Source organism: Falco peregrinus, chromosome 4 (assembly GCF_023634155.1).
Source record: "Falco peregrinus isolate bFalPer1 chromosome 4, bFalPer1.pri, whole genome shotgun sequence".
Taxonomy (NCBI): domain Eukaryota; kingdom Metazoa; phylum Chordata; class Aves; order Falconiformes; family Falconidae; genus Falco; species Falco peregrinus.
Genome location: NC_073724.1, coordinates 36,902,438 through 36,927,382, shown reverse-complemented (window position 1 = coordinate 36,927,382; position 24,945 = coordinate 36,902,438). Strand labels below are relative to the sequence as shown.

At 37.4% G+C, this 24,945-nt stretch overlaps 1 protein-coding gene across 10 annotated transcripts in view; it reads left to right on the top strand.

Annotated features, from left to right (window-relative positions):
* The window catches only part of DMD (dystrophin), a 1,160,159-nt gene that overhangs the window by 292,745 nt on the left and 842,469 nt on the right, over window positions 1-24,945 (top strand). For all 10 annotated transcript variants that reach the window (XM_055801176.1, XM_055801179.1, XM_055801178.1 and 7 more), the window contains exon 7: window positions 5,749-5,867. In XM_055801176.1, the coding sequence (XP_055657151.1) occupies window positions 5,749-5,867 (119 nt within the window). The remainder of the gene's footprint in view (window positions 1-5,748; window positions 5,868-24,945) is intronic.

Sequence of the window (24,945 nt, the reverse complement as noted above, 5' to 3'; positions counted from 1 at the left end):
GAAGCTGATGCTTCAAGCTGACGTTATGCCACTGATTCTGGTGACAGACTTACTGAAATGTGTGTAGTTTCAACAAAGGAAAAATCTGGAAAGTTAAATTGCTGTTGTAATGGAAAGAGTTTTTTGAAATTTTATTATTTTTTTTTAAGCTGGTGCTTGTCAGAACTGAGTTGCAGTAGATGGCTGTATACTTTTAAGCTGGCTTGATATCTGTGCTGTCCTTTATGTACAATACTAAGAAAATTCATAAGAAAACTGTCAATGACTTACTGAAGCTTACTACTCTTTTATAGCTATGCCTCAGAGGGTTCAAATTTTTTGCCATCTGTAGTAAATGTAAAATGTGAGATGCTGTGTATGCTCTACACAAGCACATGCATATGCAGTAGAGCTAGTAAGTATGCAAATTCAACCAAGGTCTTCTACAGCATGTTTTCTGAAACTTTGTTATTGAAACTTTTGTGTTTGAATGCTTGTTTTTATTGTTTGTTGTTTTTTTTAAATGAACAAACAAATCTAATTCTTTCTGTGTCTTATTTTGAGAATCCTATCTCTATAGAATATGTGATGGTAATAGTCTTGGCCTGTGTGGACACATTAACTCAAAAATATCCTCCTGGACTATGCAATTGAGAAGTTGGATGAAGTTGTATATCTAAGATATTATTAATGATGACAGCGGTTTTTCAAGAGGAATAAAACCATATTGTGTCATTCCTCAATGAATAATTCTAACTGTTACTGTTCTTGCCCAGTGGAGTCCTGACTGGTTAGAAGAAAGTCTGTTCCTGTATATAAAATCTTATAATCGTGACTTGTTTGGTGATATATGAAGATAATGTTTTGGTCTGAGCAGCACAAGTGTGACTAGAACTTCAAACCAAATCCCTGAAAAAACGTTTGGGGGGTGGAGGGAGGTAGCCCCTTGGATATAATTCATTTCTTTCCTTGTCCTAAAATCTTTCGTCACTGAATAATCTTTTTATATATGCTAGTCTGTGTAGTATTTATGCAACACATCCTTACAGAGATTTTTAAGAAAGTCATAATGGATAGCTTTGTGGTTCCTACAGTGCTCTCTTTGCTAAATTTGATTGTATGAGTTTATGCAGCCTATGCCATATGCCAGCCAATATTTGGGGAGAATAAAAAATTGAGGAATATCTGTATGCCATTGAGTAAGGTGTAGCAATGTGGTGGCTTGATCCCAGTCAGCACCTGAACACCCACACAACCACGTGTTTGCTTCTTCCCCTGCTCCCCTGGGGCAGGAAAGAGAATAGGAAAAGCAGAAGCAAGAAAACCCATGAGTCAAAGTAGAGACTGTTTAATAAATGAAGGAAAGAAGAGTAGCAAAACAAGTGATGGAAAGGCAATATCTCAGCATCTCCAAGCAGACTGATGCCCAGCCAGGCTCTAAACAGCGGCCATCTTAGAAGACAAAACCTCCATCCCGCTCTACCCCAGTATTTCTTGCTGGGTGAGTTACGTAGTACAGACTATCCCTTTGGCCAGTTTGGGTCACCTGTCCTGGCTGTGTCCCCTCCCAACTTCTTAACCACCCCAAACCTACTCACTTGCGGGAGGCAAAGTGGTGGTGGGGGAAGAGATGGCCTTGATTCTGTATAAGCATAGTTCAGCAATAGCCAAACAATTTGTTATTAACACTGTTTTAACCACAAAACCAAAACACAACATCATGTGGATCACTATGAAGAATGGTAACAGCAACCTAGTCATACCCAATACAAGAATGATGGGAAAAATTGTCCAGACATAATCTGTATTTTCAAAATGCCTGTGTTTTAGTATGCAAAATGGTCTATTAGATCACAGACTTACTGCATCCATGACTAGAAACAGAGATTATCACCTAAGTTTCTTCTCCCTTGCCCATCCTGCCCCCAGCCAAATTTAATATTCTGAAGTTGTTCTGCATGTGGGAAGGACAAACCTCTACATTGGATTAATGTTTAAGAACCTCTGTGTAAAGAAGCAAAATACTTTACAATAACTTAATTATTACTGTGTAAATCACTCCCTTCTCAGAAAAAAAACTGGATAGCAAAGGTGCATAACTGGGAAATTACTACTACTACTTAAATGTCATTTTTCCTTTGCTCTCTTGATGTTATTACTGCCTGATGTAGTAAACACTTTTTCCATCTATTATAACTACAGGAAAATCTTCAAAAAGAACTTTTAAAATTAATAAAAATTTAAGTAAATCTCATAACTAATTACAACATTTTAATTTGTGTAAATAAAATAGTTTATCTGTAGATAAAATTATACATTTAAATACTATCTGATTTTAGAACACTGTATCAAAGTCACAACTAGCATAGTTGTCCTTCTTATTGTACGCACAATAAATGCGGAAAATCTGATGAAACTTTTTTTCATCACCAACAGAATTTTGGGGTTTTTGATCATGGTTTGGTTTACACTACAACAGGATTGCTGGCAACAGACAGGGTACAACTGTCTCAAAGGGGGAAAAGGGTCTTTGCACTGGAGTTAGGAGGGCTTATCAAAAGAGCTTTAAACTTGAAGTGGGAAAGTGATAAAGCAAGGCTTCCTACAGATATGCAGGTGGCAACATGCCTGTTTTTGAGCATGGAGATGTTGCCAAGGTTAAGTTGGTCTACGCCATGGGTCAGAGCCACTTCCATAAAGAAAAACAGACAGGTCATTGTCCCAGGAGACTGTCTCCTGAGGGGAAACAACAGCCCAATGTGCAGACCAGACCAACTTATTAGAGAATTCTGCTGCCTCCCTGGAGCCTGGGTTAAAGATGTGAAAAGACATCTTCTTACCATGGTAGGACACTCAGATTATTCATTATTGATTTTTCATGTAGTTGTCAGAAAGACTATGACATAGTCACCATCATGGAAACGTGGGAAAACTTACATGACTGGAGTGCTGCAATGGATAGCTACAAATTCTTACAAAGGCATGGGCGGAAGCAGAGGTGGCGGGGTAGCTCTGTGTGTCAGGGAGTGTTTCAACTGCCTAGAGCTGCATGGTGGCGAACAGTAGGGTTGAGTGTTTATGGATAAGAACCAGGGGGAAGGCCAAAAGAGCTGATATTTTGGTGGGAGTGTGTTACAGACCACCCAACTAGGAAGAAGAGGCCGATGAAACATTCTACAAGCAGCTGGGAGAAGTCTCAAGATCGCTAGCCCTTGACCTCATGGGGGAATTAAACCTACCAGATGTCTGCTGGAAATGCAGCACAGCAGAGGGGAAACAGTCCACGAGGTTCCAGGAGTGTGTGGAAGATAACTTCCTGACACAGCTAGTCAGTGAGACAGCCAGGGGAGATGCCCCGCTGGACCTGCTGTTTACAAAGAGGGAAGGAGTGGTGGGTGCTGTGAAGGCTGGAGGATGTCTTTGGCATAGCAATCATGAGGTGATAAGAGTTTTTGAATCTCAGAGAAGTAAGGAGGGGGGGTCAGCAGAACCTTGGACTTCTGGAGGGCCAACTTCAGCCTGTTTAAGAGTCTAGTTGACAGAGTCCCTTGGGAGATAGCTTTGAAGGAACAAGGTGTCCAGGAAGGCTGGACATTCCTCAGGAAGGTAGCAGGAGCAGGCTGTCGCCATGTGCCAAAAGACAAGCCATTGCGGGAGAAAACTGGCCTGGCTGAACAGAGAGCTTTGGCTGGAACTCGGAGAAAAAAGGAGAGTTTGCCACCTCTGGAAGAGGCAGGCAGCTCTGGAGGACTACAAGGATGTTGCAAGGTTATGCAGGGAGAAGATTAATGAGGTGAAAGCCCAGCTACAACTCAGGCTGGCTGCTGCTGTAAAAGATAACAAAACATGTTTATACAAGTGTGTTATAAACGAAAGGAAGGCGAAGGATAGTCTCCGTCCTTTATTGGATGCGATGGGGAGCATTGCCACAAAGGCTGAGCTGCTTAATGCCCTTTTTGCATTAGTCTTTAATAGTAAGAGCAGTTGTTCCCTCTGGGTACTCACCCCCCTGACCTGGAAGACGGGGACAAGGAGCAGAATAAAGTCCACACAGTCCAGGAGGAAACAGTCAGTGACATGATGCTCCATTGAGTTGTGCACAAGTCTATGGGATCCACCCAAGGGTACTGAGGGAGCTGGCAGAAAAGCTCACCAAGACACTCACCATCATTTACAACAGTCCTGGCTAACTGGGGAGGTCCCATGTGATGCCCACCTACAAGAAGGGCTTGAAGGAGGATCTGGGGAACTACAGGCCTGTCAGCCTGACCTCGGTGCTGGGGAAGGTTATGGAGCAGGTCATCCTGAGTGCCATCATGTGGCATGTGCACGACAGCCAGGGAATCAGGCTCATCCAGCAGGGCTTTATGAAAGGCAGGTCCTACTTGACAAACCTCATCTCCTTCTATGACAAGGTGACCCACCTAGTGGATGAGGGAAAGGTTGTGGATATTTTCTACCTGGACCTTAGTAAAGCCTTTGGCAGTATCTCCCACAGCATGCTCCTGGAGAAAGTGGCTGCTTATGGCTTGGATGGGTGTACCCTGCACTGGGTTAAAAGCTGGCTGGATGGCCAAGCCCAGAGAATAGCAGTAAATGGAGTTACATCAAGCTGGTGGCTGGTCACATGTGGTGTTTCCTAGGGCTCAGTATTGGGGCCAGTCCTGTTTAATACCTTTACTGACTATCTGGATGGGGGGATTGAGTTTACCCTTGGTAAGTTTGCAGACAACACCAAGTTGGGGGCAGTGTCCATCTGCTTGAGAGTAGGAAGACTCTACAGAGGGATGTGGACAGGATGGACCAATGGGCTGAGGGCAACTGTATGAGGTTGAACAAGGAGACGTGCTGGGTCCCGCACTTGGTTCACAACCACCCCATGCAACGCTACAGGTTTGGGGATGAGTGGCTGGAAAGCTGCCCAGCAGAAAAGGACTTGGGGGTGCTGACTGCCACCTGAATACAAGCTGACAGTGTTCCCAGGTGGCCAAGGCAGCCAATAGCATCCTGGCTTCCAACTGAAACAGTGTAGCCAGCAGGACAATGGAAGTGACTGTCCCATTATACTCCACTGATGAGGCCACGCCTTGAATGCTGTGTTCAGTTTTGGACTCTTCACTTTGCGAGAGAGGTAGAGGTGGTGGAGTGTGTCCAGACAAGGTCAATGAGGCTGGTGAAGGGTGTAGAGCTCAAGTCTCATGAGGAGTGGCTGAGGGAGCTGGGGTGGTTTAACCTGGAGAAAAGGAGGCTCAGGGGGAATCTTATTGCTGTCTACAACTACCTGAAAGGTAGGCAGGTGGATGTCAGTCTCTTCTATGTAACAAGTGATAGGAGAAGAGGAAAACATCTCAAGTTGCACCAGGGGAGGTTTATAATTGATATTAGGAAAAAGTTCTTCACCGAAAGAGTTTTCAAGCAGTGGAACAGGCTGCCCAGGGAGGTGGTGGAATCACCATTCCTGGAAGTATTAAAAAGATGTGTAGATGTGCCACTTAGGGACATGATTCAGTGGTGGACTTATCAGTCTAATGTGTGGACTTTAGTCTAGCAGTGTTAGGCTAATGGTTGGAATTGATGATCCTTAAGGTCGTTTCCAACCTAAACAATTTTATGAGTTTATCATTCATTCATTCCAGCGCTGACTGAACCAGTTCTTTCAATAAGAAAATAAAATGTAGTTGCTGATGCTGTTGGATGGATGTAGAAATAGGTAAGTAAATCTAATGCTAAAAAAGAAGAGACTTACTGTTCCTTTTATTTTTGTTTTAGACCAGACCTATTTGATTGGAACGTTGTTGCTTCCCAGCAGTCAAGTGTACAACGATTAGAACACGCATTCAACATAGCCAGGCAACACCTGGGGATAGAGAAACTACTTGACCCTGAAGGTTAGTATAAATTAAATGCTTTTCTCAAAGTAGAAAATCAATTTTTCCATGCATTTGATTGTAAATGAATTTGATTTTTTTTTTTGCACAAGTACCTAACTTTTAGCAAGATAAATAGTACAGTGAGGCAGATTTCCTTTTTTGTTTGTTTTAATGTTATCTTTGTGCTCTATTGAGATAGCTTAAGAACTATCTGTACGTACATGCCCTAAAGCATTTTTTTTTCCAGCTTTGGGGCCAGAGTTTTAATGTGCATGCACTGAAATAAAGGTAACTCAATACGTAGCTGGTTTCTGTTTTAATTATTTAGACCATCTGCAATTTTTATATCTTCTGGAAAGATCATGATTTCAAATTGCCTTTTAATACATATCCAAAATGTGTATTCAAACTCTAGATACTCAAATCTTTAAAATATGACTTATGTATCTGTATATTGAAATTTTAGCAGGATGACATGACTCATATCACTATTATTTAGTCTTACATGTAATAGACTTTCCTCTTTCACTTTATCTTTTGTACTTCCTTATGCAGTCATGATTGAAAGGTGCCTTGTTTTTACATGATCTCTTTAATTTTATCTGTTTCTGTGTATTCTCTGCTGTGCATTCTACATTGCTAAGTAGCTTTCCCTCAGAGAACATTTCTAATACATTCTTTACTACAAGGTGATGTTGAACAGCTGTTTTATTTCCTTTTTATGTATGCCTTTGTACATATTAGATACATTGTCTTTTTCACACTATGATCCATATGCCATATTTTCATGCAATTTCCCATTAAGCCACAAATAAATGCAATTTTCTTTATGTTTGTGCTGTTCTCAGTGGCTTACCTCGTGCTGAATTTCTGATGGGAAGAACCAAACTTCAACAAAATGTGAAAATGAGTCTAAAACATAACATCAGGTTTCTTAATGTTTTAATATAGTAGGGCATGTCTCAAGATTGAACTAACAATCTTGTATCCTGTGTATTTCCCCAAGAGAAATATATGAAAAAACTGTCTGCTGGTGGTGTAGTTGAACATAATAAAACTATCTGCTCTGTAACGTTACTGCTTTGTAGAGTGAAAATCTGTTAGAGGAGCTCGTTTAATTCAAGATGGTCATGTTTCACCCTGTGTAGAATTAAAAAAGGAGCATCTCACGTGGTGCTTACTGGAGTAGGTAGTAAGATCTGAGTCAAAGATGACAGGCATTTGCCACCTTATAGGTGAAAGCTTCATGAATGCCTAAGTGTGTGTCTTCTGTGCAGCCAAATAATTTCCCTTGTAACAGCAATGTATGGTGTGTCTGTAGTGGAACTTGTGGATGAAAGGCATGGGTAAAACCAGTACCGAATTGCTTCTTAGTACACTATCTTTCATCTTTAGAACTGAATTTGTGTCAGCTACTGGAGGAGGAACAGGCTTTCAATGTGCTAGAGCACAAGATTCAGCTTTTAAGTTCTGAATGAAATTGGAATTAAAAACGGGGGTGCACAACTGAGTAGATATAGTAACAGTCTTTGCTATAATTGGTTGAACTTTCTTTTTAAAACAGATTAATGAATAAGTTATTTTCTTTATACAAAAGTCACTTTGGATTAAACATTTTATTCCGGTTTTGGCAAAGATACTTGCAGTTGTTTACCCAGCAACTGAAAAATTCTCAAACATTGGTGTTTTTCCAAATGTTTGCTCTAATTATTTGCTATTCAGTGTTGTAAACCATGGTGCTTGCCACCTTTCTTTTTTTTTCCCCCTCTACAAATAAAAAAAAAAAGAAAACTTTTCCAAAGGAAAAGTAAATTCTGTACCTATTTGAAACTATATGAATTTGTGAAACTAACAGTTTTGTTCACAATAATAAATCTGTTATTTTTATGTTATTATTATGTAGACTGAAAAGCAGAATTACTAGTAAGTGAGGAATCTTGTATGAAGATTCCAGCATACTACTTTAATTTTACTTTGTATATTTATCACCTCTCCTAATTAGATACTCAAATATCTCTTAACAGTGTATGGCATAACTACAATATTCTCTGGCTGTTAATTTAATGAAAACTGCAAACTGCTAGCTACTATATTAGAACAAAAAGGGAGTATTCATTCGGTGGTGAAACTTTGTTAATGTAACTTAATATTTGTCAAAAGAGCATACAAGTAATTTGTGAACACTTTAAGATTTAGTATTGATAATCAAATATTTGCTGTCTCAATATTTTTAAAATATGATGTAGGAAGGAAACTATTATTCAGTAAAGCCCTACTCTTCTGGAATCATATACAATGGTCAAAAATGAAAGGGTTTGGGTTTGGGTTTTTGTTTGGGTTTGTTCTGAAGTTACTGATGATTGACACATCTTGAAACAGATGACTAGGGAATCGTTAGCAATTACATTTTGAAAAGTAAATATTTTTTATTCAGCTAAACATTCGTTTTCTACCTTATATGAAGTTTGTTTGTTTGTTTCTGAGGTGCCTGATATTTCATCTGTCCCATGAGAAATCAGTTTGTTTCTGAGTTTGTTGATATTTTAAGTCTATCCCATGAGCAGCTTTTAAAACATTTTTTCAGAATTTTATCTCAATTTTAATCATGAGAGTAGTTAAGATATGGGCTATATTTAAGTATTTTCTGTAAAAGCTAAAACTTTTGTATTTTAATTTATGCAGAGATACCGTTTTTTGCTATTTTCCTTACTTATCTTGGCTACTAAAAAGCTTTTTGTATATCAGTAGTGTATCTTAAAGCTTTTCTTTGCTTAGTTTTTAAGCAAATGAACTTAATAAAACCTACCCTAGCTAATTGTATTTATACTGGACGATGCATGCATTTTAAACCAGACAAAAACACTAGACATCTGTAAAATACTTCTGTTTCCTTTCATCATCTTAAGAAATTCTTATTTTATACACAAGTCTTAAATTAATTTGACGAAACTGTCTTGTTCCTATTTGATATGTTGACTTTGTATCTTGTCTATGAAGTTTGGTATTCACAGAGTATGCAACCTTACTAACTTCCACTTAAAAATTGCAAGCTGTAAGGTCTTTCTGCTTATAGCTTTCCTCTAAGCAAAATTAGCTGAGGGAAGATTGTGATTAACCAGGTGTTACCTAAGATACCGTCTTTTGATACAAATTCCCAAAATAGGCTATATAGGCAGCACAGAATAAACTCTGCAATAAGAATGTTCATAATACTGGGGGAGTGTAGGGGGTGGGTGGGGTGGAGGTGTGTGGCAGGAAGCAAACAAACTTGTCTGCAAGAATAAGATATGTGGTAGGAGCTTTATTACAGCCTTTCCCCTTTCCTGTTCAGACAGTAAAGGAGAGAAAGCTGACCCCCTTCCACAGCAAAAAAAAAAAAAATATATATATATATATATGTTAGCTGTTGGTTCTTTGTTTTGTGGTTGGTTGGGTTTTTTTCCCCTGATGTTGAAAAGGTGTGTAGCAAAACATAAAAGACAGGTTTCCTTCCTCTCTTCTGTCATGAAAAGCAGTGGAAGGTTCAACTCTCTTCTGGATGCAAGAGTTGCGTTTACATTAAGAAAGTTTGTTGATGATACTAAACCAGGAGGAGCTGTAGACTCCCTTGAGGGTAGAGAGGCCTTACAGAGAGGTGTCAATGGACTAGAAAGCTGGGCAGTCACTAACTGTACAAAATCTAACAAGAGCAAGTGCCAGATTCTGCTTTGGACAGTATAAACCTGGTTATACACACAAACTGGGTGGATGAGAGGCTGGAGAGCAGCCCTGCAGAAAGATATCTGGGGGGTTGGGTTCACGGCAAGTTGAACATGAACAGCAGTGTGCCCTGGCAGCCAAAAGGCCAACTGTATCCTGGGGTGCGTCAAGCACAGCACAGCTAGCCAGCTGAGGGAGGTGATTGTCTCCACTCTACACTGCACTGTTGTGACCCCACCTCGAGCAATGTGCACGTTTTGGGGCACCTCAATAGAAGGACATCAGACTATTAGAGTGTGTCCAGAGGAGGGCAACCAAGATGGTGAAAGACCTCAAGAGCAAAATTTAGAAGGAGCAGCTGAGGTCACTCAGCTTGTTCAGCTTGGAGAGAGAAGGCTGAGGGGCGACCTCATCACAGTCTAACTTACTTTATGGGTACAGCGGAAGGGGAGGTGCTGATCTGCTGTCTCTGGTGACCAGCTATATGACACGAGAAATGGAATGAAGCTGTGCCAAGGGAAGTTCAGACTGGGCATTGGGGAAAGGTTTTCACTGAGAGGGTCATTGACCCCTAGAACTAGCTCCACAGTGAAGTAGTCATGACACCAAGCCTGTCAGAGTTCAATGAGCATCTGGATTATCTTTTTAGTCATATGGTTTAATTTTAGGTGGTCTTGCAAGGAGCGGGGAGTAGGACATGCTGATCCTTATGAGTCCCTTCCAGCTCAAGATTTTCTATGATCTTTTTGATTTAATCTTGCCAGTGAGTGAAACATAAGCAGACTATGTTCACTAGTGTAATGTAGGGACAACAAGGGAAGACAACAAAGGAAAAAATAAGAAGGTGTGGGGGAAATTGATGTATGGTAGAAAGTGTTATTTAGAAGAAAGTTAATAAAGATCTAGAGATTAGTGGGCAGGATTCAAAAGGAAAAATGTTTGCAAATTAGTTGTTTTAGGCTAAAGTATGCCTACATAACTCACGGTGACCTTTTGTTATAAGCAGCTAAGGTGTTTTAAATCTTAATAATGCTTTCTGTGATCCTTGTAAAGAAAAAACAATTATTTTCCTTTGGTTGTTCAAAATTAATATTTGTGAGCTTCCAGTCATGTCTCATTCGACTCGAAATACCATGCAATGAATATTGTCAATCCCAGGTCATTTTAATAGTGATTTTTGTTCAGGTTTGAATTGCAAAAGTAGCATGTGGCAAATTTCTACTACATTAATGTATCTTGTTTGTTTGTTTATTTTAAGACCGTTACTCTTGGTACAGCTAAGGAAAATGTTCAACTGTTTTTTTAGACCTTTGGTGACTATTGTGGTATTCTGGATAAAATTTCAGTTGGTGACTTTTGAAAAGATTTTGGTTGATTGTTTTCACTGTAACTCACTCAGGTGATTAATCTCTGCCTGCTGCCTTGAATTGAGAGTATTTTAGACATAAATAATGGAACCCTCTGAACATTGTTCTCTTAAAAATTATAAACTTAGTCTTCAGCTCTCTACATTCCTCAGTTGTTATTCTTAGTTATTGTTATATACGGGGAATGAGTAGTGATGGAGATATTTGCCGGCTTTGTTGGTATGGGCTCACTTCAACTAATTTCAGCAGAAGATTTAAAATATCTTAAGCAAATCAACCAATGATATGAGTAATTACAACTTGTATATATGAAAATTTGAACAATTGATCAAGCTGTTAAGATTTGTCTTTCTATTTTAATAACAACTAATGACCAGTACCTGCAGTTGCATCTTTTAGCAGTGAACTTATACTTCATGATAATTTAATCTGTGTTGCTGTTGTGGAGGAACACTATATCAATCTTCACATACAAGATTAAGAAAATACACTAAAGACTGCTGTGTTTCTTATTGGGGGTTCACTTTTTCATGAGCATCTTTTTAAATCTCACCAAGCAAAGAATAGGACAAGCAAACAGGCAACAAATGTGTTATGGTCAGCAACATGGAATAGTTTTATGTTGTTGGCAGTATACTGACTTACTTTTTACTTCAGTACAAAATACACATGCCATATAGCACCAGAAGGAACTGTTGAGGAACAGCAAGACTCTCTCAGAAACAGAATCTGGGGGGTACACCTGAGCTGTGTCCTCTTTCCCCTTACACCAGCCAGGTGTGAGTGTGGTAGCAGTGGCAGCAGCAGCAGGACATGAAGTTTGTGTGCAGCCTCCTAGCAATAAACATCTGATTTTTGGTTTATTGAACTTATCCCTGCTGTAAATTTTCTGGGTCTTGTGCTTGTTTGTGCTAGTCCAATAATAAATACACTCTGAAGTTATATAATGGCATTTCTGCTGTCATTTTTAGGTGAAGTAATTATCCAGTTTCTTATACTTTATGATGTAGCCTGATAAAAACCTCTTTTAATCCATCCCTGTCACATTTTCCATATTTTTCTTTAATTTGCACGATGACATGAGTTTTTGGCACCATTATTAAGTGATAATGAGACTCAGTTTTCCATTTGATAACTTTTTTGTTTGATCTTGACTTTGCATACTTCTATATCTCAATGTAATGGGTTCTACCATACCTGTAGCACAGAGAAAAGGGGAAAAAACTGTCAGCATTGTAGTCTGTGAAGCTGTTAATCCTGTCTGTACCCAGTAGTTATACACAGTGGTAATACTGTTTTTCAGTTTACTTTATTGCCCTTGCTGATATGGCTTATGTCAAGGGAATAAAAAAACCCCAAACAAACAAATGCCCCCAGAACACCAACATATTTGTTTTCTATTATGCCCTAAACTTTAGAAACGTTTAGCCTAGTATAGTGTCAGTGTATGGGATTTTTTGATTGTTTTTTAAAGGTGGAGGAAGACAATTCAGGACAGCTATGTTTGATACTGTGCTGCTAAGAATAATAAATGAAAATGCTGGATCAACCTTAGAAATTATTCAGTTTCATGAAAACCTTATAATGGTTAGAAAATAAAATAAAAATTATTGTTTTATTCAGACTGGTTTTGGTTCTCAAATCCTGCAATACTTTTGGTTAAATAAGAGGCAATTCTACAGGTTTCATGATAATAAAGAAGTTAATTGTTACAGGAAGTTGTTACTAGACTTTACCCGTAAATATCTGGACAGCTTTAGGTCTGGAGCTGCCTTTTAAACTAATGCCACTGGCTTGGCACTAACTGTAAAATTTTAGCTGGGAAACTTTCATAGTGTCTAGTGTCTGCTACATAGCTATTTAGGAAAAAAAAATACAGATCTGCAGGGGTCTTCAGTCCTATGGCGAATTTAATGATTTTAAAGTTGCAAGATTGATGGGTGCGTTATTTTATTTAGCCACATAATTAGTAGCAACAGAAAGTTGTGTTTAAGAACTGTCTTTGTATGTTTGCTTGTTTGAATATTCAATATTCTGTCAACATTTGGACCTGTGTGTATGAGCTAGGTAATGCAAAACAAAACCTTCCTTTTCTGAGGGTCAGAAAACTACATTAATAAGTCATCAGTTCTAGATGTTTTAATATTGAATTTCTGGGTTGGTTTTGCTTCTATTTCAAAAGTAACAATATAAAATGCAGTGTAAATATATACTTAAAACTATCAAAGCCATTGTATCAAATCTGCATTTACTGAGCACTATCACTTGCTCTGTTGAGGTACTCTGCAGCTGTGATTTTTTTAGTGTTTCTGTGGAATGTATGATTAGTGGATGATTGTGATTCAGACACTGACTTCTGAAATTATGTGCTGTATCGAGCTAGTCAGTGAGCAGTTGCTAGCACTTGCAGTACTGTTCAGAACAAGAAAAAGATAAATACCTTAAAAGGAATTAAGAACTCCTAATCATGTCCCTTCTCCCTGCTGTTTTTGAGTCTTAAAATTCCCCTTAAAAACAAAACAAAACAAACAAAAAAACCCCACCCAAAAACCAAAAACAAAACAGGAAAAATGTGTTGAACTAGTCTTTTCAAATCTTGAATCTTGTTCATGTTCTGGTATATGAATTCTGCTTATCTCTAAGCATTCCTTCTACTGGAACTACATATAGCAGGGGTGGACTTGCATTAGCATTGTTAGAGCACTGTAGTACAACATTAAAAGTACAGCCCTTGTACCTGTTGGTTTACTGTTAGTTGGTATGTTTTGCAGCTGTAAGTGCTGGAAATTTTATTGTGCTGTATCATATATTTTGTCTTTAGTTCATAGCACAGCTCTGAAATACAGAGCAAGAGAACGGTTATGGAAATACTTTCAAAACTAACAGTACAAACATAAAATTTATTGGCTATGTAGTGCAATAGTTAAACTTTTATCAGAATGTAATACAAATAGGTTTTTGAAATTGTTGCTAGTTTTATCTATATTCATGTTGTGATATTCTACTTCAGTTTCTTTTGAGAAATGTTTGTCCCCAGAATTAAACTGCATTTCTTATTTTCCTACTGATAAGATGAAAAGTCCTGCTTTTTCTCTGCAGTCTCAAGCAAATAGAAATAGTCAGCAAAAATAGTAAATTCACTAGCCTCCATCTAAACCCACTTTCTTTTCCATATTTATGAATAGATTTATTATTACATTGATACATGAGCAATTTAACTCTCGAGAGACTTGACAACCAGTAACATTTACAGATTTTCTTGGAAATAAATTACTAAGAGGGTACTGTGTTAAAAGACTCAAGGACAAAACAGGCCTTTCCTCTCTTATCAGTGTAAAACCTTAACCAGGATTTAATTGGGAGCAGGGCACAGATGTTACAAAAGAAATAAGATTTTCTATCACAATGGGTTTGCAGATTATAAGATCATTTGAAGTACTGGACTTAAATTATAAAGAGCTCTCTAGTAACTGCATTGCAGCTGCTATTGTAGGTAGTTCAGCAACTGTTAGACATAAGGATCGGTGTACAGAAGATCTATAAGTATTTAGAAATTAGTATAGTCTTTTTTTATTACTGTTCAGTCTGAGATAAATTGAACTGAATAATTTTCTTTTCCTTGTAGAAAAGATTATGTGATATTTCTCAACATCTTATTCTAGCAAAAATAGTTGAACAGGTTTCCTCAGTGTTTAGAATTTGAATCTGACTCAGAGACACTCGGTCCCTTTTTCAAACACATAACTATAAGCATCTAGTAGGCAAGTTCTAAAAACAAACAATTCCATGTTGTCCAGAATATTCCACATTCCCTTTTGAGTGTGAAGACTATTTTCTTTCAACCCAAGAGCTACAAGTAAGCTTTTATCTTTCCAATGTGTAAGCCAGCACAGAAGACCTTTGCAGTGAAAGTTGAATTCAGACGTTTGCTGGTATGTTAGTTGGGGAGAAATTGTATATGGTAGCTGGTGGCACCACTGACAGTTCAGCATTCTAAAAATAATAATCCATTGCTTCTATTAACATGCAATGGAGCTTTTTGAAGTCTTATATTCAGAAATATTTAGGTCTAACCATTGTTTTCATTAAGAAGTAAAAAAAATGGAAAAAAAGAAGGGGATGGATTTAGGAAATGTTATTTTCTTCTTTTTTTTTAAAAAAAAGGTTTATTCTTAAAGATAATGTTAGGGAATACTAGCTTGATCTTAAAGCAGTTAAAAGGCCTTGTGTATGAAATAAGAATGAAGGTTGTAAAAGAGTATATATCTGAGACTATCTGCTTTGACCAGGTTAGGAGCTCTGCATATGTTCTAAAGGGCCACAGACCTCTGTTGTCATCAATAATGTTAACTCCTTGTTTTAATGAAGCTCAGAACACATGGTAATGGAAAATGCATTGGAGCTGACAGTACACTACTGTGTAATCTTGATATTGTGAGATGTACTTGGCTGAGTATTTCTCAGTTGAAATGGGTCAAGGAGTCTTTAACACTGTGAAAGATTTTTCTGTATGTCCTGTCGTTGCTCTGCTTCAAGTGTGTTCTGTCAGTATAAATGTTTTATCTGTGACCTCACCATATGTGTCACATAAAAGCACACGTGACATCTTATGGACTTCCACTAATGATTTTCTGTTGAAAGCAAGGAAAATAAGGACTGTTGCAAAGAGCCATGTGGTAGGAAAGCACATGTAAACAAAATTTATTAGCCAGAACTTAAAGGGTTTTTTTCTCCTCTAAAAATACAGTTTTACAGCATTGGAGATCACATAAAACAAGTTATGAACTGGTTTGTCATGCATCAAATAGAAATGGGAAAACAGTCCTTTTCCTGAGGACCTTCCAACAGAGGAGGAGGTTTGTTTCTGCATGTATAAATAAATAAATAAAAAAATTTAGTTGTTCTTCCCTTGGTCTAAATTTTTTCTGCCCTGTCAAGACAGAAACAAGCACTGATTGTTGTGATTGCTAGAAAATATAGAAAGCTAAGACTCAAGGGATACACAGGGCTTTTGGAGATCATGTAGACTGTATGAACAGAATCTTATTTAATTTTCATTCAGAAACAGAATAATTTCATACATTCAGAATGTATGAACAGAACAATATTAGGCGGAAGAGAATGTAAAAACCCTTTTGTCTAGGGCATAATGGTTTGATATATTTAAAACATTTTGTCCACCCTTGCACATCTGTATGATATATATATATACACACACATAAATACTACTAGTAAATACACAATCCGGCAAGAATGAACTAAATAATTAAAAAACCAAGCTCATGTTATAACAGGAATTTGCATGCTAAATTCATGTACTTTCACCCTGTTGATGGCTAACTAAATACTTCTATAGTATCATCGTAACGCAAGTAATGTTAAATCTAAACAAAGTGTTTATATTTTTCATTGTCTTGATAAGTCTAAATGCCTAAGAGCAAAGAAATAAAAACTGCATTAAAATACATTAAGAATCTAACAGCGGTGTTACCTATAACATTTATATATTTTGTGATTAGAATTAGGATTAGTATAATAAACAGAGAACAGGTATCCTTGTGTTTACAGATGGTCATCATATTCACCTTGGACTTTTAGTGGTGGTATAATTCAGGCATACCTCTATGAATTTCTGTAAAACTGTGTCACAGCTTATAACAAATGTTGTTCTTCACACTGCTAAACTTCAGTGACCACAATTATTGTTCTTCACATGATGCTGAGAACATGGTGAATGAGGTACTGTAAAGACTTCCCCCATTTCTGACGTAGATGTTCTGTCCAGCTCCTTCCAAGGTGAGAAGGAGCAGAGTGAATCTAAGCTGTTGAGCTACAGCAGAAATCGAGGTAGGAGGGAGAGATGGGCAGCAACATCAGTCTGCAGACTAGAACCCGGTGGTGAAACTGGGTATTCCAGGTAGTCCAAAGAACACACAGATGTTTGCACCATGTGCCTGTTTCTTGACTATTTTGTCTTACAATTTTGTGCATTTAGCACACTTTACTACCTTGTACCCCTTAAGCATGTGCACAGTCATCAAAAGCAGTGATCCTCTAAACGCTCCTTTTCTTGACTTCAAAATGCTACTTCTGAAAGTGTTCTCCTGGTCCTGCTTTAGCAGACCATATCTGTCCCTTGTGCATGGTCCTTCAACTACCTGTGCCTTTAGAACTCTCCACTTTAAGGGGTTTTTGTTGTTGTTTTTATTATTATTTTTCTGAGTTATTTAAAAATTGTTGGGTATATATTAACATTCTGCAGTCACAGTGCCTCAGAATTGACTGTCAAATTGTAATTAGTCTGCTCTGACAAATAATCACACAGGTTTCTTTGCCAGCATATCATGTAATGTGTAATTTTTTGTTCATTACTAATGCTGTGTTTTAACATTGTTTTTTCAAATGAAACATTTCTGTAAGTTTGTTAAAATATTCATCGGGGTTCAATTTTGTATTATTTCCTTGCCAAATTTTTCATGTGTTTTGATTACTTACATATTGTCTTCCACTTGGATTTGCTATGCCCCTCCTAATACAGGATTTAAGCTAAAATTTATGATGTTTGTTTATAGCATGCTTTTTTAAACTCACTGACTTAGTGAATGAAACCCTTTGGAATTCTGCATGTAGTTCTTGGTTGTGCAAAATTATCACTAAAGACAATGGAGAAGAGATTAATTAGAACAGAAATATATTGTCTCATACATTAAAATAGAGAATGAAATAAGTATATGCCAGTCTTAAAATCACAGAGGAAGAAGGGGGATTATTTAGGTAAACATAGTTTATATATAGTAAACATATATAGACTCAACATATAGTCCAAGAAGTTTCTGGTGGTGCGTAGCAATGCATATGTCTTCAGTGGATATTTTGTCTTGTAATAATTTAAAAAGATGTGAAAACACTGTAGTTGCTCAGCCAATAACAAGTCTATATTAGATTTTAAAATCATAGAATCAATCATTTAGGTTGGAAAAGACCTTTGAGATCATCAAATCCAACTATTAACCTAGGACTGCCAAGTCCACCTCTAAAATATGTCCTTAAGCTTGGCATCCATGTGTTTTTTGGGTACCTCCAGGGATGGTGATTCTACCACCTCCTTGGGCAGCCTGTTCCAATGCTTCACCATCTTTTCAGTGAAGAAATTTTTCCTACTATCCAATATAAACCTCCACTGGTGCAACTTGATGCCTTTTCTTGTCCTGTCACTAGTTATGTGGAAGAAGAGACTTACCCCCACCTGCCTACATCATCTTCTCAGGTAGTTGCTGAAAGCAATAAGATCCACCCTGAGTGTCTGCTTCTCCAGAGTAAACAACCCCAGTTCCCTTAGATGCTGCTTATAAGACTTGTGCTCTACACGTTTCACCAGCTTCATTGCTCGTTTGGACATGCTCCACCACCTCAATGTCTTTCTTGCATTTAGGGGCCCAAAACTGAACACAGTATTTGAGGTGCAGCCTCACCAGTGTTGAGTACAGGAGGACAAATATTCCCCTTGTCCTGCTGGCCACACTGTTTTGGATAGAAGCCAGGATGCTATTGGCCTCCTTGGCCACCTGGGCACACTGCTGGCTCCTATTCAGCTGGCTGTTGACCAGCACCCCCAGGTCCTTTTCTACCAGGCAGCTTTCCAGCCACTCGTCCTCAAGCCTGTAGTGTTGTATGTGGTTGTTGTGGCTCATAGGCAAGACCTGGCACTGAGCCTTGTTGAACCTCATACAATTGGCCTTGACCAGGTCCAGCCTGTCCAGATCCCTCTCTGGAGTCTTCCTACCTCCAGCAGATTCCAATTAAGAATAGACCCAGATCAAGATATTGTGCTTTGATCTTAGAATCCCAGTTCCTACAATAATATTCCGTAATCTGTACCTTCAGCATTGTAATGTGTACAAATACATGCAGAATTAAAAAAAACTTTCTGAAAATAGCGATGGCTCATGTAAAGCATTATAGAGTATGGAAGCTGACACTTGTAGGCTAATAATTTATTAAAAAGATCCAGAGGAGGACTTCTGTTTAAAATTAATTAAAAAAAAACCCACCCTATTGGTTATCTTCATATCCTTTAGCTTTTTTGATAACTGAATTTGCTCTATTTATTAAAACATAAGCAACTTGGGATATTCCACAACAAAGGTACCGCTCTCTGCTTGTCAGTATTGAAGAGCTGCTAAAGATATTACGTAACTTACAAGAAAAAATCATACAGGCGTCTTTAGAGTTCTGGAATTTTAACTTGGTCAAATGGAAAGATGATTAAGATGTTGACTTCCTAGGAATGAATAACTTCAGTGACACATTTGATTAAAATAGCTGGATTTGAAATAGAATAGGAGAGAGATGCTAATGACTTAGGCTCCCTTTGAGACCCATTATTCCCACTAACCCTCCAAATACAATAGAGCACAGTTTTAGGCACACAGGGAAATATAAAGGAAAGATTAACCACCTCTGAAAACCTGGTAGCAGATCAGAAGTTGGAGTCAAGTTAGGTAGTATACTGAGCCTTGTATCATGAACAAAACACTGTTATGTATCAATGTAGACTGCTTGAAGATGAATACTACATAAAGATAGTTCTTTCCAGATTGTGATTGGAAATTCTGAATGTTTTTATTTTGCTATACCAGTTTGAAAAATAATACAAAAGGGGGCATGGGGGGGAAGTGTGGCATAATTTTTCTAATGTATCAGCAGCGTACACTTGCTTTTATTTAAACTTATGGTAATATCCTGCTATATCCTTTTAGACATGCAAGAATAATCTATGTAAACTTTATTACTTTTTTCTTTTTCCCCATCAAAACCATCTAAAGTGAAAATTAACTTCAGCCTGTTTAAGTGTTATTGGTGACTGGTAATGAACTGCTCTAGTTGTAAAAGTTCCTTTCACCTGAAAAACTTTCAATACTGTGAAAATTTAATTAATTTTTTCTAGATTATAGACTGTCTCCCCATGCCACAAAAGGAGAGAGAAAGACTAGCAAAGATATTTTTTTTTTACTCCAGAATGGGAAAGTTTTTATCCGATAAAAGAAACCTGAATATTTGCATGCTTCTTTCTTTATTCTGTCTCTCTTCTATGGGCCAGATCTGAGAACCTTATTATTTGAAGAAAGTGATTTTTTTAAACACTCAAAAATAATTTTCTCCATTTCAATACAGAAGAGATGGCAAAGTTTGTATTGAATTTAATATTCTCTAAAGGGTTGAGGAAAAAAGGTATTTCTTAATTTTGTTTTAGGGCATGAATGCTGTGACAATTGGAGCAGTAACCCAGTATATGTAGCTTTTGTTATTAAAACTTCTAAGAGTTAAACACCACACAAAAAGTGTAGTGACCCCTGGGCTTGAACTTCAGTCCAATAGTTTTTGTTAAGCTATAAAAATTGTAGCAGTTTAGTGAAATGGGGGTGATACTGTCTGACTATACACAGTTATAATAATAATAAAACCATCACTTACTGTTAGGATTTGTACAGAGCTTTTTTTTTTGAAAGTATTAAAATAATTCTCTCCAAAGTAATGAAATAATGTGCTAGACCTGATGATTTCAATTGCTCATTGGCTGTGGAAACATTTTTTTTATTTTTTTATTTATTTTTTTTTAGTTTTAATAAGGCAGTTACTTTGGACACTTTGTATCAGCCAGGAAAATAAGTTACGTGTGGGACGCATGACAAAAGTGAGAGTTTGATTCGGCTCTTGGTTTTATGTGGGCATTTTCCTGTAGGAGGTGTCACTGCTACCTGCAGCAGCCTGGCTAATCTGTGAAATAAATAAATCCAAAGATGTGTGATAAATGTATAAACCTATAAGCCTGCAGTTAAAAAGACAGAGGCTTTCAGTGTAAAAGACAAATACTTCTTGTGTTTAGGTTGGAAGCAGAGGAAAAGGAGTGCTTTGTTTATTTACTTCCCATGCAGAGAGGGAGGTTGTGCAACCTCTATTTACTGTAAGGAAGCTTCTAGCATTTGACTAAGCTGCCTCACAATGAAGAGTATTTCTGGGTGCAGCCATTCTAATAAACCGCTTTGTTTCTCATGCAAGGTCCGCTGGAAAGGAGTAAGATTTGGTTCTTTCATTGGCAGGCAAAAAGAAAGGTCATAATTTCTGCTGAAATACACTAGTTTCTTTTTAGAAACTGTGTGTTTTCAAGTTATGATAATCTTGATAATTGTCATAGCCAGAAAAGTCTCAGGAGGTGGAAGAAACAAATTTGAGTTGAAGCATTTGGAAAAGAAATTAAAGGAAGAAATTAATATGAATCTTTGGGGTATGATTAATGTAATTGACCTTTAATCTCCAGACCAGAATTTGACATCTGAGCTGGTTTTGTAGACTTTCTTATCACAACTTTTAAAGCGTGGCTGCCTTGAGATAAAAATTTCTTAAAAGACCATAAGAGTTATAATACCCTCTGTAGTGATATTCATCTCCAGTTGACATTCTTCCATAACAAGTCAATGTATCTAAAGCCCTAACGAATTTCCTTAGTGTCTCAGTGTGTCTGTGTTAATCCTGCAAGCAAGGCTTTCTGGGCACTGTAATGTCTTTCCTGTACAGAAATCTGATCAGAAAAAAGTACCTTAGAAAAGAAATTTTATTTTTCCATAAAATGACTGTTATTTTCTACTGATTCCAAAGAGAACACATGGTAATGATTGAAATGATTGAATGTAGAAAGAAAAAAAAACCAATCACCTTTCCTAAGGCACTTCATGCATTCTTAAGATATAAAAATGGAAAGCAGGACTACAGGATAAACTTGCTTATTTTTTCACCGTTCTTTTCCAAATTTCTCTAGCTTTGAGGTTCATTGGTTAAAGAGGAAGAAGCTGTATTATCATAATATTCATAGAAGACGGCGGGTTCATTTATTTTCTGACCTTTCTGGGTATTATTTACTTTGCAAAGAAGGTAAAAGCTGTTTCTAAAATTACTGTAAAACTCTATTGTTGTAGATAATTTTCTGTGGCTTCATTCAAACAATGTAGTTTGAAAAACCTTGATTTACTCACAGAAATCAAAGTTCAAATAGGATTTATGGGAAGTTCTAAGGCATTTGAATGGCAAATGGCAGTAATTGATGGAGCACTTAAAAATTAATAGGTACATTAAAAAATAAAGAAACAAGGCTTTAAGAGATCATAGTTTTTCTGTTTTCCTCTAATCTTTTCTTTCATTTCTATCTATAATTTTAAAAATGATGGCTTAATGAGCAGTGGTTTTCATGGTAGTTACTTTCTGGAGGCTAGGTGGAAAGAAATAACCCAAAATGAATGCCCCAAGAGAATCTTGACAGAAAAATTATGTATTTCCTTTTTTTAGATACTGGAAGTAACCATTTTATGAATACAGGATAATTTCTGTCACAGCTTTCAGCTGCAATCCAACCAAAAGAGTGACATTCATTGTTAGAGTGCTCATGGAACGACTTCCAAAGAAGGGTTTTTTTGTAACTTCAGGTTCTCTGGTTTCCTTAGAGTTTGCTGTAATTTGTCAGGAGAGTAGTTTTCTTTTATATAGTGTCTTGCAGGAAGCAGCCTGTATATTAACTTGTGGTAGTTCTGATTGTTTTGCTTATCATAAAATTTACTGTTACATTATTTGGTGCAATAGTATGGAGAGACAGTCAGAAAAGCTGTTATGAATTAGAGAAGAGTTTTATATTACTAATGTGTATAAAGTCCTCTGTGGATAATATTTTTGAGATGTGAACTTAGGGATTACTCTGCCAAACAGCCGAAGTGGCTACATAAAAAAATCAGCCTAGAATGGGAAGAAACTACTTGAGCCATAACCAAAGTAAGTCCCTGAATGTGAACTGGGGGTGGGGGAAGGAGGAGGGTGGGCTTAAAAAGTAAATTGTAGGGTTTTTTTTTAGTAGTCCACATTTTAAAAAAGATACAGTGATAAGCAGAGACAAAGTAGTGTGAATCAGTTGTAGTGCTTGAAATAAACTGACTTTGGAGTAAATGGACTGATGCTCCTGAAACAACTACTTATTTGCTGACCAGCAGGGGAATAAAGACAGGCAGTTTGCATTCTGGAAATGCGCTTTATGACTACATAGTTTTGCTTAAATAAATAGGAAACTTTTCAGAATTTTCTAAAAAGCTATACATATTTATATTTTAAAATATTTCTAATAAATAAGATATAATATAGATATAATAATATAAATATTTCTACCCTAATACTTTGTCATGATTAAGGCTTCAGCACTGGACCCAACGGTGTCTCTTGTAACAAAGTTACTGAAATGTAAGGGTGGCTTAAACAAACATATTTGTGTGAGTGGGTGAAAATGGAATATCATCATCATGTTGAATCTGAATATATTGAGGCCATGCAAATTGGTTCTTAGCATTTTTTTTTTTTTTTTTTCAAAGCTAGCCTGCTGCTCAGAACTTGATTAAAATAAAGGGGGGGGGGGGGGGGGGGGGGAAGGTGCTTCTGCTTGGGTATTTGGTGTATGGCTTATCCAGGAATTGCTGTCTAATGATGTCTAAAAAAATTCAAGCTTCTACATTAATCACTGTTGTAATATTTATACAATTTAAATGAGAGGAATTTAAATCCCTTATTATAGTGTTGTTTTGCAGTGGGAGGTTGGCCTGACTTCCATGCAAACATACAAGTCATGACTTTATCTTCAGAGTTGTAATAGTAAAAACAGCAGTTAGTGATTTGCCATCCTACATGGTTGTATAGCATTGGTCATGCTCAATACAAGACAATTAAAGCTATTGGAGACTGTAAATTACTGCCTTTTTCCTTAATTATTCCAGCCAGGATTTATCATGAGTCCTTTCAGTTCTCCATAGTCAAATTTCATGTGTAAATGCACCCATATCTTCCTGTGACACGTAGTCAGGCTGCTGCCACAGTATGCTCCTGGACCCAGATCCTGAAAATCAGCCAGGGGGTTATTTTTTTTTTTTCAAATAGCAATGTCTCAATTCTTGAAAATATGGGGTTATAAATTACATTAAATACTGGAGGGGGAATTAAAAAAAAAACAAACCCAAAAAGAAAGAAACAAGCAAACAAAAAAAAACCCCAACCAACCAAACAAAAAAAACCCAAAACACAACAAACAAAAAAACCCCACAACCAGGCAAATTGCCCACCTTTTAGCAACCACTTTGTTTGGGGAGCTAACATAGACAAGACACATCTCTGGATGTGTTTTAAAATAATGTTTAAAGTTATTGCTGTCTAGAAAAGTGTCCTAATTGGAAGGCACACCTCTGTGAAGAAAAACATAGAAAGTGACTGAAACAGTTCCTGATTTGTTTGCATTGAAATTACATTTTGTTTAAGCAACAAAACTTACTGAATTTTGGGGAATGGCTTAAGCATGCCAGAAAACTTAAACTGCAATTTTAAACTACAGAAATGGATGTAGGGGGAATATTTTCTAGGACTAATATGCCCTTTACAGTAGAGGTTCTGTATGACAGAGAAAACTGCTAACTTAAAGTCATTGTATTGGTTTGGCAGTTTTAGAATGCACAGACAACAACTCTGAAATTTTCAAAAATATTTTGAAAAAGTAGTTTCTATTCTAAGTTTCAGCTTGCTTTTTAATTTACCGCAACTGAAATTTATAATATCAAGTAACTAGAGTCAACCACAGAATCATTCTTAGTGGGTTGAACTAGACCTGACCAAATGTATCGAGTGCAGATGTCAAATCTTTGGTAGCCTAGGTATGGAGGGGAGACCACAGCAGTGGCTTCTGCGAGAAGGTATGTGTGGCTGCCATGTGCTGGTTTCAGACTGCTCCGTAACAGAGCCATCACAGGACACAGCTGAGCCCATCCATCAGATTGGCAGCACCTACGTGAAAACAGTTAAGAAGGGGCAGAAAACACTGAGGGGGAGGGAACAACAAGGCCAGAGGAATAGGAACTGCCCCATGGCAGAGCAGGTACACACCTGAAAGGGACTGCAGCCTGTGGAGGATGGAGCATGGCACATAGGAAAAGAATGAGCAGGAAGGAGCAACAGAA